Raw genomic sequence first — 14,926 nt, forward strand, 5'->3', positions numbered from 1 at the left:
ACTGAGAAGGACGTAAGCGTAAAAAGCACAAAAAACATTTTAAGAAACGTTTTAAAGGTCTTGATCGCTCAAAAGGTAGGTAAAAGTAGTTTTTCTGCCATGTGTTGTTTATACACATTGCCGCTTGATTCCTAGCTTGGAAGGTAGAATGAATGTTAGATTATAATTTAATTTCAAATATGTTTCCAGTTGGAAATTCACATTAAAACCTGAACGACATCTAAAAAGAGTAATGATGCTAGAACGGGTGTAATTTCCATTGAGTAGTTCCCTGCCTCTCCTTCGGTCATTCATGATGAGGTGCTGTGAGAACTGCATGTCTTGAGCTTGTATTTTCTGTTTTTTATAGATAAGCCTAAAGAAGCCAAAAAGGATACATTTTTGGAAAAATTGGCAACTCAAGTAATAAAAAATGTACAAGTAAAAATCACAGACATTCACATTAAATATGAAGATGATGTAAGTAATTTCAGTTCATTTGGTTTAAGTTAGTAATTAAATGTATATTGTATAATACTTCTGGTTTGTCAATATATGGTTCATCTGTACCCGATTTTATTTATTTATTTATTTATATTTCTTTATTTTTTTTGGTGTTTTTGAGACAGGGTCTCGCTATGCAGTTCAGGCTGGCCTTGAGCTCACTTTGTAGCCCAGGCTGGTCTCGAATTACAATGATCCTCCTGCCTCAACCTCCCGAGTGCTGAGATTACAGACTGGGATTACAGCCACCACGCCCGGCTTGATTTATTTTTTATTTTTTGCAGTATTGCAGATCCAACCCAGTTACTCTACTTCTGAATTGCATCCTTAGCCCTTTTAAGAATTTTTCGAGAGAATTTCGTTAAGTTGCTGAAGCAGGATTTGAACTTGTGATCCTCCTGCTTTGGCCTCCCTCAGAGCAGGGATTATAGGCATTTGCTTTTGTGCCTGATTCCTGTACTTACCTTGAATCTGAGATTGATGTTGTTCTTACACGTACAGGGCCATATCGTTTTCTGTGTTAGGCTTCTTTCATTGAGTATCCATGTGTGTAAATGTAACATAAAACCACTATGTGTTGGCCTCTGTTTTTTAAAACTATGTGTTAAGACTGATAACTTCAAGGAACTAGTTTTCTTGTTACAGTGGCAGAGCAGTTAGTTCCTAGAGTTGATTAAATAACCGGTGGTCGTGGTAGTCCGCAGAAAGGGTAATAACATTGTGGCTATTTGAGTGTGGTACCATTCTCTTTCTCTTCTCCCCAGTGGATTGAACCACCCACAACTGTTCACAGTATGTGACAGTATACTTAGAAACCAAGAACTTCCCTTATGACCAGAAACTTAACATTAGTTGATTAAGAACTATCCACTTGATTTAAAATGTACCTGGTATCTTGAATTGTGTATGTTTCCTTGTGTTTAAAAGCTTGAAACAAACCAGGTGCAGGGCCCACTGCAGAAATCCCTTGGGAGGCTGGGGCAGGAGGATTTTAAGTTTGAGGTCAGCCTGCGCAACTTAGCGAAATCCTGTGTCCATATAAGATTAAAAAAAGGCTGAGAGTGTAATTTAGTGGTAAGAGTGCTCTTGTGTTAGAAACCTTAAATTTTATTATTTGCTCAGGAAAGTGAAAGTCTTATTCCATCCATCTTTTCTAAAATTTGCATTCTTTTTCATTCTGGATTTACCTCGTTTGAATTAAATGAAAACAGTACTGACAATATATAGTTCTCTGTAGCATAATACTGTATAAGACACACTTGCAGCTTTTCAGAAAAGATCTCTAATAGTAGCTTTATATTCCGGCTTTATGGAATTATTAAAATGAATTTGTTAAAAACTAAATGTTTTATAAAACTCATGTTATTAAAGATCATGTTTCTAACAAACTTAGAAAAAGAAAATGTACTTAACACATGAGAGTGAAAGATCTTTGTTAAAACTATGTGAAGAAATGAGAACCCTCAGGTACTGACCGTGGCTAAGTAAGTTCCTTACTGGAAATGTATAAATGAAGACCAAATTCCCTGACGATAAGAAATGAACTATTAAGAGGAAAGACTGTTGAAAAGCACATCATTTGAAAGGAATCAAATATGTGGGCTTGGAGTTGGATATCTTATTTTTTTTTTTTTTGTACTGGGAATTGAACTCAGGACCTCTTGCTTGCCAGGCAGGCGCTATGCCACTGAGCTATATCCCCGACCCGGAATCGGATATCTGTACTCAGAATCTCCTCAAAGAGATGCCTCAGGTTGTATGCTGATGGATCACTGCTGGTAAAAGTAAACAACAACCACAAATAGGATTACCATATCACCCAGCAGTCCCACTTCTGGATATATATCCAAAGACATTGGAATCAGTTTTTTTAAAGAGATACCTGCAACTCATGTTATCATGGCGTTATTCGCATTAGCCAGGATATAAAAAGAGTGGATGGGTGAAGAAAATGTGGCCCGTCTACACAGTGTTTAGCTTGGGGGTGTGGTTCTGTCATTGACAGCAGGACAAATGAGAGTAGACGACAGCGCGCTAAGTGGAGTAAGCCTGGCACCGGAAGACGACTACTGCGTGGTGTCACTTATAGGTGGGAATTCAAAAAAGTGGAACTCGGAGGCCAGGGGCTGTAAAGCTGGTGCCGGCGGTTGGGTGCAGGAAGAGCAGAGGCTGGCCGCGGGGTTTCAGTGAGGAGGGAGAAGCGGCGCGGTGGTGATAGCTGGTGAAGTGTATGACTACTAATGCCTGTGTGGAGATTGCCAAGTGGGTTGTAAATACTCTTATTACAAAGTGGTGGGAAACGCAAGGGGTAAATACACTAGTGACCCTGATTTGATCCTTCCACCATGTACATACATTTTTCTGAAGCATACACATCGTACTTTCACAAATGTATGCACTGTCAGTTTGAAAAATAGCAAAAAATAACCCTGACATAGTACTGGATGAAAGCCTCAGCTTGAACTAAACTAAGCTTTCTGCTGATGCAGTACAGTTAGAAAGGTACATTATTTCTCTTCTTCTGGTATGAAGGAGATACACAGGAATAGGATAAGTAGCACCAGTCATGCTTAAATTGGTATCAGTGACAAAAATGTACTAAAAATATCTAAAGAACATTAAAAAGCACAAAGAGTTCTTGTAGCTCGGAAGCTATGAGAAATACAGAATGTAAGACGTGGGAATAGCCTGGATGGTGGCACATGTGTGTAATTCCAGCACTGGGAAGCTGAGGCAGGAGGGTTGACGTGAGTTTGAGGTCCGCCTGAACTATAGTGAGACTTTTGTCTCATAAAACAAAGGAAAAATAAGTGGGGAAATGCAGTTCATCATAAACATACTCACTGGCTAACTGTAGTAGTTTGTGGGCAGGGTAGTAGCAATTGTGCAGTTGTGTTTTATTGAAGTTCCTTCTGAAATAGCTGCAAGTTATTTTGAATTAGTTATCTGTGGGTACAAAAAGATGAGTGCAGGGAAGTAGGAAAACGTTTTGCTGTAAATCATTATTTGCATTAATTACAAATAAAGCTAATAGTGCTTTTCAACTATACCAGAGCATGTATGCATTTTTCCTGTTGGAGAAGGGTCCGTGTGACAAAACTCTGGGGTCTTGGATTACTTAGAATGTTATACTACTTCCTGCTTTGCCTCATTTCTACCATGATCAAGTGATTGTTTTTTTGGTGCCGGGAATCGAAGTCGGGCCCTGTGCTTAGCAGGCGGGCGCTGCACTGCTGAGCTACATCCCCGGCCTCGTCAAGTGACTCTCGATGACTTGACTTTCTCCAGGACGGCTCAGATAGGGACACTGCATGTCCGGTGGGATGGTCTAAACACTGTGTGTAAATGTAGCTTAGGTATTGAAGTTCAGAAATAGAACAGAAGTTTAACTTTGGCAGGTTTTGGGTGAAAAGACAGGAAATTAAATATTAAGAATCTAGTTTTTCTTAACAAAACATTGTAGAAATGCTTTAAGAAAGCATTGTCAAGAAAAGCAAAGGCCTAAAGAGACAGTTTGTGTTTCTAAGTGTGGAAAGTGTAAATGCTATAAAAGTGACTTAGTGGCAGTGCTATCTGCTGTCTTCATTCCTTAGAGGCATCTGTTGAGCACAGTTACTGAGTCTTCTTAAACGGGAGAAGCGCGTCAGGTCATGAAGTGTGGTCCTCAGCATTCCCGGACCCTGCTGGCCGTGCTGCTTCTTCCTGGCCTTGTCTTCAGCACTTGGGCTGTGTGACCTCCTTGTACCTGTGTTTTCCTCTGCCACCTGTTGGGAGGGGTGGGGCGGGGTTCGCCCTCACTTTCAGTACATTCTGATGTCCCTTTCCTTTGACAGGTCACGGATCCGGAGCGGCCGCTTTCCTTTGGTGTTACACTGGGGGAGCTTAGTCTGCTGGTAATGATGCCTTAGTTAATATTTCGGTGGAACCTCTAAAGTGTTACTGTGAAACCATAAGCTGAATTGCCTAAAATCAGCTATCTGCAAGTAGCTAATACATTTTTTTTACATGTTGTCTTGCTATAGTTTTGTAGATACGAGCATTTTTAGCGCTGCTATTACATTACATTCTCTCATGTTTGTGTGTCTTACCACAAGTAGATCTAAATACTAGTTTTAAAATTTATTTAATTCAAAATACTAAATTTTAAACTTTAATTATACAAGTATATCTAAATATCAGGCAGTCTGACAGGAATAAAAACTGTATCTTAAGTATGTGTGAAAAGTAGGTGATAGCTAGTAAAGTGTACATACATGTACAATGCTTCTACTTGATTCAGGCAAGTGGATTTGCTAAGTAGTTTGTATATGTGTATATAGTTATGTAGGTCTGTTACATTGGGAGGTGTATAAAGTAATTCATTTTGATTAGTTATTTTATAAATCAGTGTGTTTCCTTGCTAGAGAATACAGAGTTGTATATATCCAGGTTGGATTTTTTTCTGTTTAGGGCAACTTAGTGGTAGAAAACATTTGTGGGGGCATATAAATGAAGAAAAATAGCTACATTAGGCGTTGCTGCGGAGAAAAAGATACTGCGTGTACACTGACAGTGAAGGGCTGTGAACAGTAAGTCGTACCGGGGACTCTGCCTCATGATTGGCTCTGTGGAGAGGACCTCGGGAAGAAGAGGTACAAGCAGGGACAGGGTGTTACTGGCAGAGAAACGGACTCAGTTACGGAGAAATCTTGACAATGAGGCATACAGAGAAGTGGAGATGTATGTGTGTGTGTCGTCGGAGAGCAAAGCAGGAACAGCGAAGGAGGGAGCGGAGAAACCAGGGACCGGGAACCGGAAGGTAGTGCATGCATACGGGCTTTCTGTGTGAGCCTGTTTCCGAAGTGCATTTGAAGTAGATTTGATAAAAAAGTGTACATTAACGCTAACACATTTCAGGAGACCAGAATCCGGGTTCTGAAGGGTAGAGAAAATTGTTCCAGAAATCTCAGACCCGCCTGGAGCGCCTAATAAACAACACAGGGTACAGGAGCCGTGTAGTTTCTGTGGTCTGGAGAGGCGCGCTGGTTCGTAAGCAGGTGTAGTTTCCTTGGTGGGTGCTCTTGTTGGAGCCTCTGAATTTTTTAGACACTGTACTGTTTGGCTTACCTGTGTTATGCTCTTCCCTTGGTCTGCCTGGTAGTTCTACTTAAATTTGAATGTGTTTATTTGAGACACTACCTTGTCTTTTCTTTCTTTCTTTCTTTTCTTTTTTTTTTTTTTTTTTTTTTTTTTGGTCTTTTTGAGACAGAACTACTCGCTGTGTAGTTCAGACTGGCCTTGAGCTCACTTTGTAGCCCAGGCTGGTCTCGAATTGCAACAATCCTCCTGCCTCAGCGTCCTGAGTGCTGGGGCTATAGGTGTGCACCACCCCATCTGGCTTACCTTGTCTTTTTCATTCTCGCCCACTTTTTTACTTTCCTTATAGAATTTATCATTCCCTTTTTCCCCTCTTTCTTGTTTTGGTTTTCTTTCCCATACTGGGCATTGAACCCAGGGCCCCACGCATGCCGGGCACGTGCTCTGTCACCGCGCTGCATCGTGGTCCCATTCTCTCCTTCAGGTTCCCTGGGAAGCCTTACCGAAGACCTGTAACCCTCTGGTGCATGGTTATCAGAGGAGAGGAGGCGTGTTTAGGGCGCTATGGCTGTAAAGGGTGCGCTGGTTAGCGCGTTGGTCCCCTGTCTAAACAGTGCCTGTTCACTGATAGAGTCGCAGCCACCTCCTAGAGTTCTTGTATTGAGTGGGAGTCTGTGTAAAGCGCTGGGCACATTGTCTGGCGCAGTTATTTCCTGCTTCTGCTACTGCAGAGGCTGTTACAGTAACGTAACAGCAAACCTCGTATCTTTTGTGTCCAGTCCGTTCCTTTTTCCTCCTTTTCAATTACAGTCTACCTTTGAAGCTGAAGTCCTCTTCCCACCTCTGAGCAGGTTCTCATTGTCCTCAAAAACCTCTTCCCCCTCCCGAACATCCCTTTCGTCTTTGCATCAGCCTCCCTCTCCCAAATCTTCACCCCTCCAAGCATTTGAACATACACATGCCTCCTCCTGCAGCACAGCTGAGAAACCTGTCCTTACCGTCCTCCTTCCCTCTCAGGCCCTGAGACGGCTGCCTCCCCTCTTTTACGCAGCCAGCCTTTTCGAGGGTTTTCTAGCCGCGCTCTCCTTCGTTCCCCAGCTCCCACTTGCTCCCCGCCGTTGTGCTCTTGTCCTCAGCGAGTTCATCCGTGATGCGCCGGCTGTTCCGTGGGTTTTACACAGCATTGTTGGCCCTGCTGTCTTTGCTGTACTCTACTTTCTGCGTTAGAAAAATTACTATTTTTAAAAGTGTGTGTGACCTTCCGTAGAGTACACGCAGGCTCTCTGTTTCTGCTCGTACCCACTTCTTTCTACTGTCACAGGTTAGCTCAGCAGTTTCCTGAATGAGTGAACTCAGGTTGTATTGTTTCATTGTCCCTTTGATTTTGCCATGCAGGTATACGAAGACCCAGGTAACATTACCCAACAGGAGCTGTGTTTCCTTTGTGCGTTACTCTGTCCCTGCTTGCAAACACTACAGCATTGTTGTATGATACACTGTACATACCACATTTCCCAGTTACTCTCCTGTTTCTTTTAGACTACGAATGAGCACTGGACTCCGTGTGTGTTAAATGAAGCAGAAAAAATTATATACAAGGTATTGTGCTATTATTATTAGAGTCGAGTTTTTTTGTTAGTTTCCTAGGTCCAAGTGCTTACTGTACTTTTTTCTTTTTGGTACTGGGAATCAGCTCAGGACCTTGCACCTGCCAGGCGGGCACTTGTGCCGCTGAGCTGTATCCCCACTTCAGTTCTTTTTTTTGGTCGGGGGGCGGGGAGGGGACCTGATATTGAACTCAGGACCTTGTGCTTGTCAGGCAAGTACTGTACTCCTGAGCTGTATCCCCAGCCCTGTATTTTCTTGAAGAAACGGTGGAGCAGAATATGCTCTTGGTGTGAGTTGAGAGTCCAAAGTCTAGCCCTGGCTCTGCGACTCTGAAGTGTAGGTTGTTCACCTATCAAGTAAAGAAATAGGATGGACTATTTTCCAAATGGTATTTTATGAAGTATCCGGTAACTGAGCTACTATTAGATTTTGTAGAAAAAATATTCTTTGGTCAAGTAAGGCTGCTAATTTTAAGTAGTAAGCTCTCTGTAATTAAACAGGTATGTTTCATTTCCTTGGAAGCTACAGGGCTTCATGGTACTTTAAATGTGCTAATAAATACAGTGAATCTCCCACTGGAATGTTTACTTAGTATTTGCTTTCCTCACCTTGTTGGTCAGAGAATGCTTTCCCTCCCCTGAAAACAAACAGCCACTGGGAGAGGGATCCCACTGCCAGAGGGATCATTTCTTCTCTACCCAGCAAAACATTTACTGGATCTGTTAAATGCTAAGTTCACAGTTTGATAGTTGAATGAGTGAATCTCTTGAATCTCTTAGAAATTGTATTCCTGGACACACAATTTAGCAAATACTAAACTTAGTAATAAAGTCTGTGGCGATATTTTCCTTTAATTTTGCATTATTTTCTTTACAAGTTCAAAATGGCGCTTGGGTAATAAACACGAGATGAGCCTTTTAGCATAGTTTTGCTTTATCCTTCGTATTTGTTTATTGCTTGACCTTTTTCCTTTTCTTTTGTAGCTTATACGACTTGACAGTCTCAGTGCTTACTGGAATGTGAACTGCCGCCTGTCCTACCAGGGCTCCCGGGAACAGATCTTGGTAATTTTGGAAAAGCCAGCTCCATTCCTCCCTATGTTTTATGTCAGAGGCCCTCAGTAAGACAGGCCATAGTCCTTTGTTTAACTTGTGTGTCACTGAATTTGAAGTGTGAAAAACAGTTTTGAAATCTGTATGTCTTCAGGACAGTTTTGGATTTGAACGTTTTGTGAAATCATTCACTAGACAGTGACATAAGAACCTATAAAAACTGAAGAACTTCATGTTTTGTCTTTTATACCAATTTTGGTAGCACTCTTGTTACATTATAGCATTTTATTTGAGAATGATTACGAGTGTTGTAAAGAAAGACACTACCTTTCAGATGCAAAGTATGTACCTTTGGCAAAAGTTTTAAGCATTTGTGATGATGATTGCCTGAAGAGTGGAAGATTAATTGAGCTTGAAATATCCTTTAGCCGTGTTAGTGGGTTATAACAGTGTCTCGTTTTGGTTTCAGTTTGTGTTTCCCTGTAGACTCAAGTTGTTTACACATCTTTCATGCGTTTATTTTCCCTATGGAATTAGTGTGTGCTAATGTGCTCATTTACATTCTTAGTCACGTTTATTTACTTCAAGGAGAAAGAATTTTCTGAATTGGATAAATTTTGAAATTCTATCACATTTCTCAGAAGAGTACTGTGATAAAGTTTTTTTTTAGTATACTGCTTCATAATATAATTTATTTAAAATTTTTAAAAATGAAAAAGATACTTAGGAAAATAAAAAGGCAAGTTGTAGATTGAGGGAAAATATTTGTGGGATATAGTCAGCAAAGGACCTGTATCTAAAATATGTAAAGCATTCTTATAATTTAATAAAACAGTCCATCAAGAAAATAGGGAAGAGATTTGAACAAATACATCACCAAGGAAATTCCCTAGGCACACAAACATATGAAAAGATGTGCAAACATCTTGACTCTGTAGGGAAATACAAACGGAAACCCAAATGGGATATGCTATAATCCCCTGGAATTTTCATACATAGCTGGTGTGAATGCCAAATTTGTAAAATCACTTTGTAAAATGGTCTGGCAGTTTCTTGGAACCAGTATTAAACTAAACGTTTGCCTTCCTAAGTATTCACAAGAGAAGAGAATTGTATCCACATAAACACAGACAGATGTTTGGGGTACTTTCCTTCTAAGAGTACAAATTGTAAACAACCCAAGTGTCTATTAGTAGATGAGTAATGTATTACATTAAGTTAAAGGGAAAGAATTACTCATACAATAATACAGATCAGGGCTGGGGAGATAGCTTATGGGTACAGCACCTGCCTGGCAAGCGCAAGGTCCTGAGTTCAATTCCCGGTACCGCCCCCCCCCCCCAGTTTGGATCAGTGTTAAAATAATTACGTTGACTGAAAGAAGCCAGACTGCTTGTAAAAACAAGCATAGAGAATGCAAATAATGTATAGAACAAAAAGTCAGCCAGTGGTTGCCTGGAAGACAGTGGTAGGGAGGGACTGGGGCCTATAAAGGGACAAAAAGAAACTCGGGGTGGTGGGTGTATTCATTACCTAGCGCAGCAGGATTTCATGACTACGCTCGGTGTCACTGTGTGTCAGACTGTCCACGTTAAATGTGTATGTGTTTTTCGAGACAGGTTTACTATGTACTCCAGCCTAGCCTTGAACTATCCATGTGGTCCAGGCTAGGCCCGAACTTAGGGCAGTCTTCCTGCCTCAGTCTCCTGAGTGCTGGCATTGCGGGTGTGCACCACCACACCTGGTTAAGTATGTGCATTGTATTGTGCCTTAAAACAAAAGGATCTTAGAGTGAAAAAAATGACCAAACTTGTGGTCCAGGAGTTTTATTTCTGAGTATACATTCAAAAAAGATTGAATGTAGGAATCAAACATATTTGTACAATGTTCATAGCAGCAAATAGTTTACTTTTGAGTAGAAATTTGTAGAAGTATATGTGTATATGGATTTCTATTAAAGTCAGAGAGAAGGCCAGTGTTGTGGTGCACGCCTGTAATCCCAGTACTTGGGAGGCTGAGGCAGGAGAATCACTGTGAGTTTAAAGCCAGCTTAGGGGTACATGGTGAGCTCAAGACTAGCCTGAGCTACATAGTGTGAACCCGTCCCCCACAAAAAGAGAGAAAGATGATATTACAGTGTTTATAAATATTTAATATTTTAAAAAATTATCAGTTTCTATGTCTTTAGTACGCTAAAGAAATACACTTATAAATGATACTAGTGTATTTTTTCTATGGACTAATAAGTTACAAAGAGAGGAATAAAAATATTGATGTAAGAACCAATTTTTTTTTTCTGTATATGTGGCTGAATGTTTTTGCAATTTCTTTTCTTTTTTGGTACCAGGAATCAAACTCAGGACCTTGTGCATGCAAGGCAGGTGCTTGTGCTGCTGACCTGTATCCCCAGCCCCTGCAGTTTTTTTTCTGGTCTCATAAAATTTTAATGTTTTCTTTAGGATCAACTGAAAAATGAAATTCTCACAAGTAGAAATAGACCCCCAAACCACCAATACAGTAAGTACCAGTAAGTTTATCTCATGTTAGAGGAAGAAAGTTGGAATGGAATATTTTACTGTACCTCATTAAAGTCATTGGTAGAGCGTTGCTTGGGAATAGACCTAAGGCACCTCTGCTGGGGAATGAGGGAGTTTGCTCTTTGTAGCCAACCTCCTTTAGCCTCCATATTGTCTTTGTACCTTTTTATTGTATTCATTTTGGGACTTAGGTTTTTGTTTTCTTTTTAAAAAATAACCATATCTCTGGGATCTGGGTATTAAGCATTACTCCTCTATGCCACTATTACTCATGCAAGGTAAGCCAGCCACTTGACATTTTTAAAGTGAGCTTTCCTGTGTTTTGCTGCCTCACCTTTATTTTAAAGTAGATCGTTAGTTTGTGCTTACATTGTTTGATTAGTTTGGCATACCTGTGTCTTACAATCTGAGCAACTACTTTGAAGGCAACAATATGCAATATATTAACCGTTGTTAATTTCCTACTGTCTTGTTTGAAATTCTGCATCATTATTTTTGTTTTTCTCTCTTTAAAATAAAAAAAAAATAAAAGATCCCTAAGAAAGCTGTCTATCCCATCTGTGTTTTCCATTTCTGTGTCTTTCTAAAGAAGCTGTTGGTTTGCTTTTGCTCCTTGTGTCCCTTTGTGATTGTGTTCAGCTTTCGCACCTGTGCTCTTAAATATTCCGTATTAGTCTGGTTTACTTCTGCCTCTTGCTTATGTTCTTGTGCTGTTGGATGGTACTTGTCACTTTCTATCATGCTCATAGACTCCTCTACTTAACGATGGTAGCTTTCAAGTGCTGTTTGTGAGGGCGCTTAGTTTTGTTGATGAATAGACTAATGTAAGAACACTACAACTTCATGCTTAGGGCTTTTCCATTTATATAACTTACAGATATGTAAAGTTTTTATAATTTTATGAAAATTATAAAGTACCGTAATTTATGTAATTGAAATTATATTCACAATTAAAACTTACCACCTTGCTTCGCCCTATCATCTTTTCTAATGCACACTTTTCCTCAGCCTTAAAATTATATTATTTAGTTCACTGTAAGATTACATGTGTCATGATCATTTTAAAAATCATAAAAGTAGTGATCATTTGTTGGGAATTAATTTTAGACATGATTCCTTTCCTAAATTCTAGCAATAATTAAATAAAAACTAATTTCATTTCCTGTTACTAGTTTTTTTAATAAGTAATAAAATTATTAAGTTAAGAAACCTCCCCTTATGTATAGTTTATACAGACTGTGAATAGCCAAAGGTAGATTGTGTTTTGTACATTTCTTACCTAGGACAGGACTCCAGTCCGATTACCGGCAGTATGAAGAGGAATGGTTGCTTTACATATTTTTTTGGTAGTGATTTTGTTTTGCATATTTTTGATCACTTTCGGAGTGCTAGTTCTCATAATTATTCATGTTCACGTGTGAGCGCATATAAGCATACCTCATGTCTTCTCATAATTATTCATGTTCACATGTGAGCGCATATAAGCGTACCTCACGTCTTCCCGTGTGATGTCAGTTTTCCAGCCAGTATCAGCCTCTGCAAAACTCTACATGAACCCTTACGCGGAAGCAGAGCTCAGAACACCCAAACTAGATTGGAGCATAGAAGTGCAGAATATTGCCATCGAGCTGACCAAGCCTCAGGTAAGACGCAGGGGGACATCTGTAGCTTTGTTTCGCCTTGAATCTTGGCCACTTTTGTCTTTTCTTATTATTCCTTGTGAAGTCTGGTGGTTCTCTTCATTTGTTTTATGGAGATTTGACTTTTCAAATGATCTTTTTCTTTGGAAAAAAAAAAAATTTCAAACAAATTTTTTTCCCATTTTATCTGATTTTAAATGATGTACAAACTTCAGTGAATAATATTTCCATTTAATAACTTCTGGTGGGAAATTTTAATGAGATTTTTCCTTAGTTTTTAACAGTAGGCCTTCACATTAACTGTGGTTTCTTTATTTTGTAAAACAGCTATCTTGGCAGCCTTTTTCCTCCATTTGTTTCCTAAGTGTAGTTGCATGGCTAGTTTTGTTGAGGAAAAATTGAGTCAACAGTAACCAGGAACTCAGGAGAAAAAAGGAAATTTTATTGACCCTAACGGAGCCCGGAGGAGTACTCTGTGAGGTGTTGATGACAGAGAGCTTGTCTTATTTACCTTGAGGCAAACAGAAGTTACAAGAATGAGATAAACTTCTGCTGAAGTTATGGTACAGTGGGTGTCTTGCAGTGAGCATAGTTGTTCGTAGCACATTCACAGTCGTTGCGGTGTGATGACAGATCAAGTGATTTAGGTGAGTTCAGTGGCAGAGAACAGAACAGAACGACTGCAGCTTTACTGAACAAGTGGCTGCTGTTAGGTCAGGGTCAGGGTTTTTGCTTCAGTTTGAGTCGCAGAGCTGGAGACCGGGATGCGAGAGCTGGGCAGGAGACGTGAGCCCAGTGCTGTCTCGTTAACTAGAAGGCATTTCTGCAGTTAGATTTCCTGGTAGCTACATTTGCAAAGTAAAAAGATGAAACTAACTGTAATGACCTATTTTATTTAACTTAATATTTCCAAAATCTTACCATTGCAATTGCCATTAACATAAAAGTCCTAATGAAATATTTAACCTTTTCCCTCCCCCTTCAGTCTTTGAAATGCAGGATATATTTTTACTTAAAATACATGTAAATTCAGGCTAAACACGAGTGCTGATTGTCACATTGTAGCTAACTCTTGAGTTTAAGAAAATCAGCAAGGCGGGAGCTGGACTTGCCTGCGCTCGTGTCAGCTCTGTGTGTGTCTCCGCCATTTGCGCTGTTTATCAGATCCGCACAGACTTGCCATGGCGGTGGTAGGATGGGTGGTTAAGTGGTTTTACCCTCTGCAGTTCCACGGTGGTTTCCTGGAGCGGTTTGAGAGTTAACACATAGACAGCTGCTGGTGAAGTTGCGATCCAGAAGAAATGCAGATAATTTTAGAAATAAACTCGTTCAGAAATAAGTGGAAATCAGTTGTTAAAAATAAGTCAAAAGAAGTAGCTCTGGGAGGGTGGTGTCTTATTAGAGTAGAACATAGAATAAAATATGATTTCTTTGAAAATGCGTGCAATATGATTAAGCTGATTTTGTTTTTGTTTTACTAGTACTTAAGTATGATTGACCTTTTGGAATCAGTGGATTATATGGTTAGAAATGCCCCTTACAGGAAATACAAGCCTAATGTACCACTCCATACCAATTGTAGACAATGGTAAGTTTGAGCTGCTTTGCTTATTTTATGAGAAACATGTAATTGTACAGTTAGGTGCTGTCAGAACTGAGAGACCTTTTAACCATGTAGTGTACCCACTTAGAAAAAAGGTACATAGGATCCCTCCACCCCAAAAAAAGGCCAGGAGGGATATCTTTTATATGGCTATGGTAATTTTTTCCATAAGCACAGCCTCCTGTATTTTTGTGCCTAAGGGCCCAATTTTTTTAACTTAGTATTTAAGATTTTCAACATTTTAAAAAATCCTTATTACTCTTTAGTCACCTACAGGGACTTCATGTTCTGACCACACTGGAATATAGTCATGTGTTGCTTAACAGTGGGGAGAACTTCCAAGAAATGTGTCTGTAGGGGATTTTACTGTGCTCTTACTTAGTGAACTTGCTGAACCAGTACAGGTGTGGGGGCAAGAGGAGTATAATCTGATGGGACCGCCATGGTATATGTGGTCTGTTGGGTACCAAAGAGTTGTTGTGCTTTGGAATACTTTCTTCCTGGAGGGTTTCTTACTGAATGTATCTAAGCCAGAGAATTACAATGCAGACTTGCAGTGTTACAGTGGAACTTCTACTGGAAGATACTTAACAGTGTAAAATTGAAAGTCAAATGTATTTTCCATGCTTTTTCCTAAATGTATTCACATATGCATTAAAAAGTTTTGATTTTCAGGTGGAAATATGCCATCGATTCTGTTCTTGAAGTTCACGTAAGGAGATGTACACAGATGTGGTCATGGTGTAACATAAAGAAACATAGAGAGTTACTCAAGAGTTATAAAGTGGCCTACAGAAATAAGCTAACTCAGACGAAAGTCTCAGAAGAAGTACAGAAAGAAATTCAGGTATACCTTGTGCACAGTTGTGAGAGCTCTTAACTGTCTGGCCACCTTTTAATGTTATTTCTTCATTTATTTGAATTAAA

General features: G+C 39.8%; 1 protein-coding gene across 1 annotated transcript in view; it reads left to right on the forward strand.

Annotated features, from left to right (window-relative positions):
• Vps13c (vacuolar protein sorting 13 homolog C (S. cerevisiae)) overlaps positions 1–14,926 on the forward strand; it is a gene marked incomplete at its 5' end in the record, with an annotated part of 161,865 nt that overhangs the window by 20,421 nt on the left and 126,518 nt on the right. Inside the window, 8 exon segments of the mRNA XM_013518933.1 lie at positions 350–459; positions 4,317–4,376; positions 7,099–7,158; positions 8,151–8,231; positions 10,679–10,736; positions 12,272–12,399; positions 13,878–13,984; positions 14,675–14,846. Of these exon segments, the coding sequence (XP_013374387.1) occupies positions 350–459; positions 4,317–4,376; positions 7,099–7,158; positions 8,151–8,231; positions 10,679–10,736; positions 12,272–12,399; positions 13,878–13,984; positions 14,675–14,846 (776 nt within the window).

This window comes from Chinchilla lanigera, unplaced genomic scaffold, assembly GCF_000276665.1.
Source record: "Chinchilla lanigera isolate Chin_1 unplaced genomic scaffold, ChiLan1.0 scaffold00049, whole genome shotgun sequence".
Taxonomy (NCBI): Eukaryota; Metazoa; Chordata; class Mammalia; order Rodentia; family Chinchillidae; genus Chinchilla; species Chinchilla lanigera.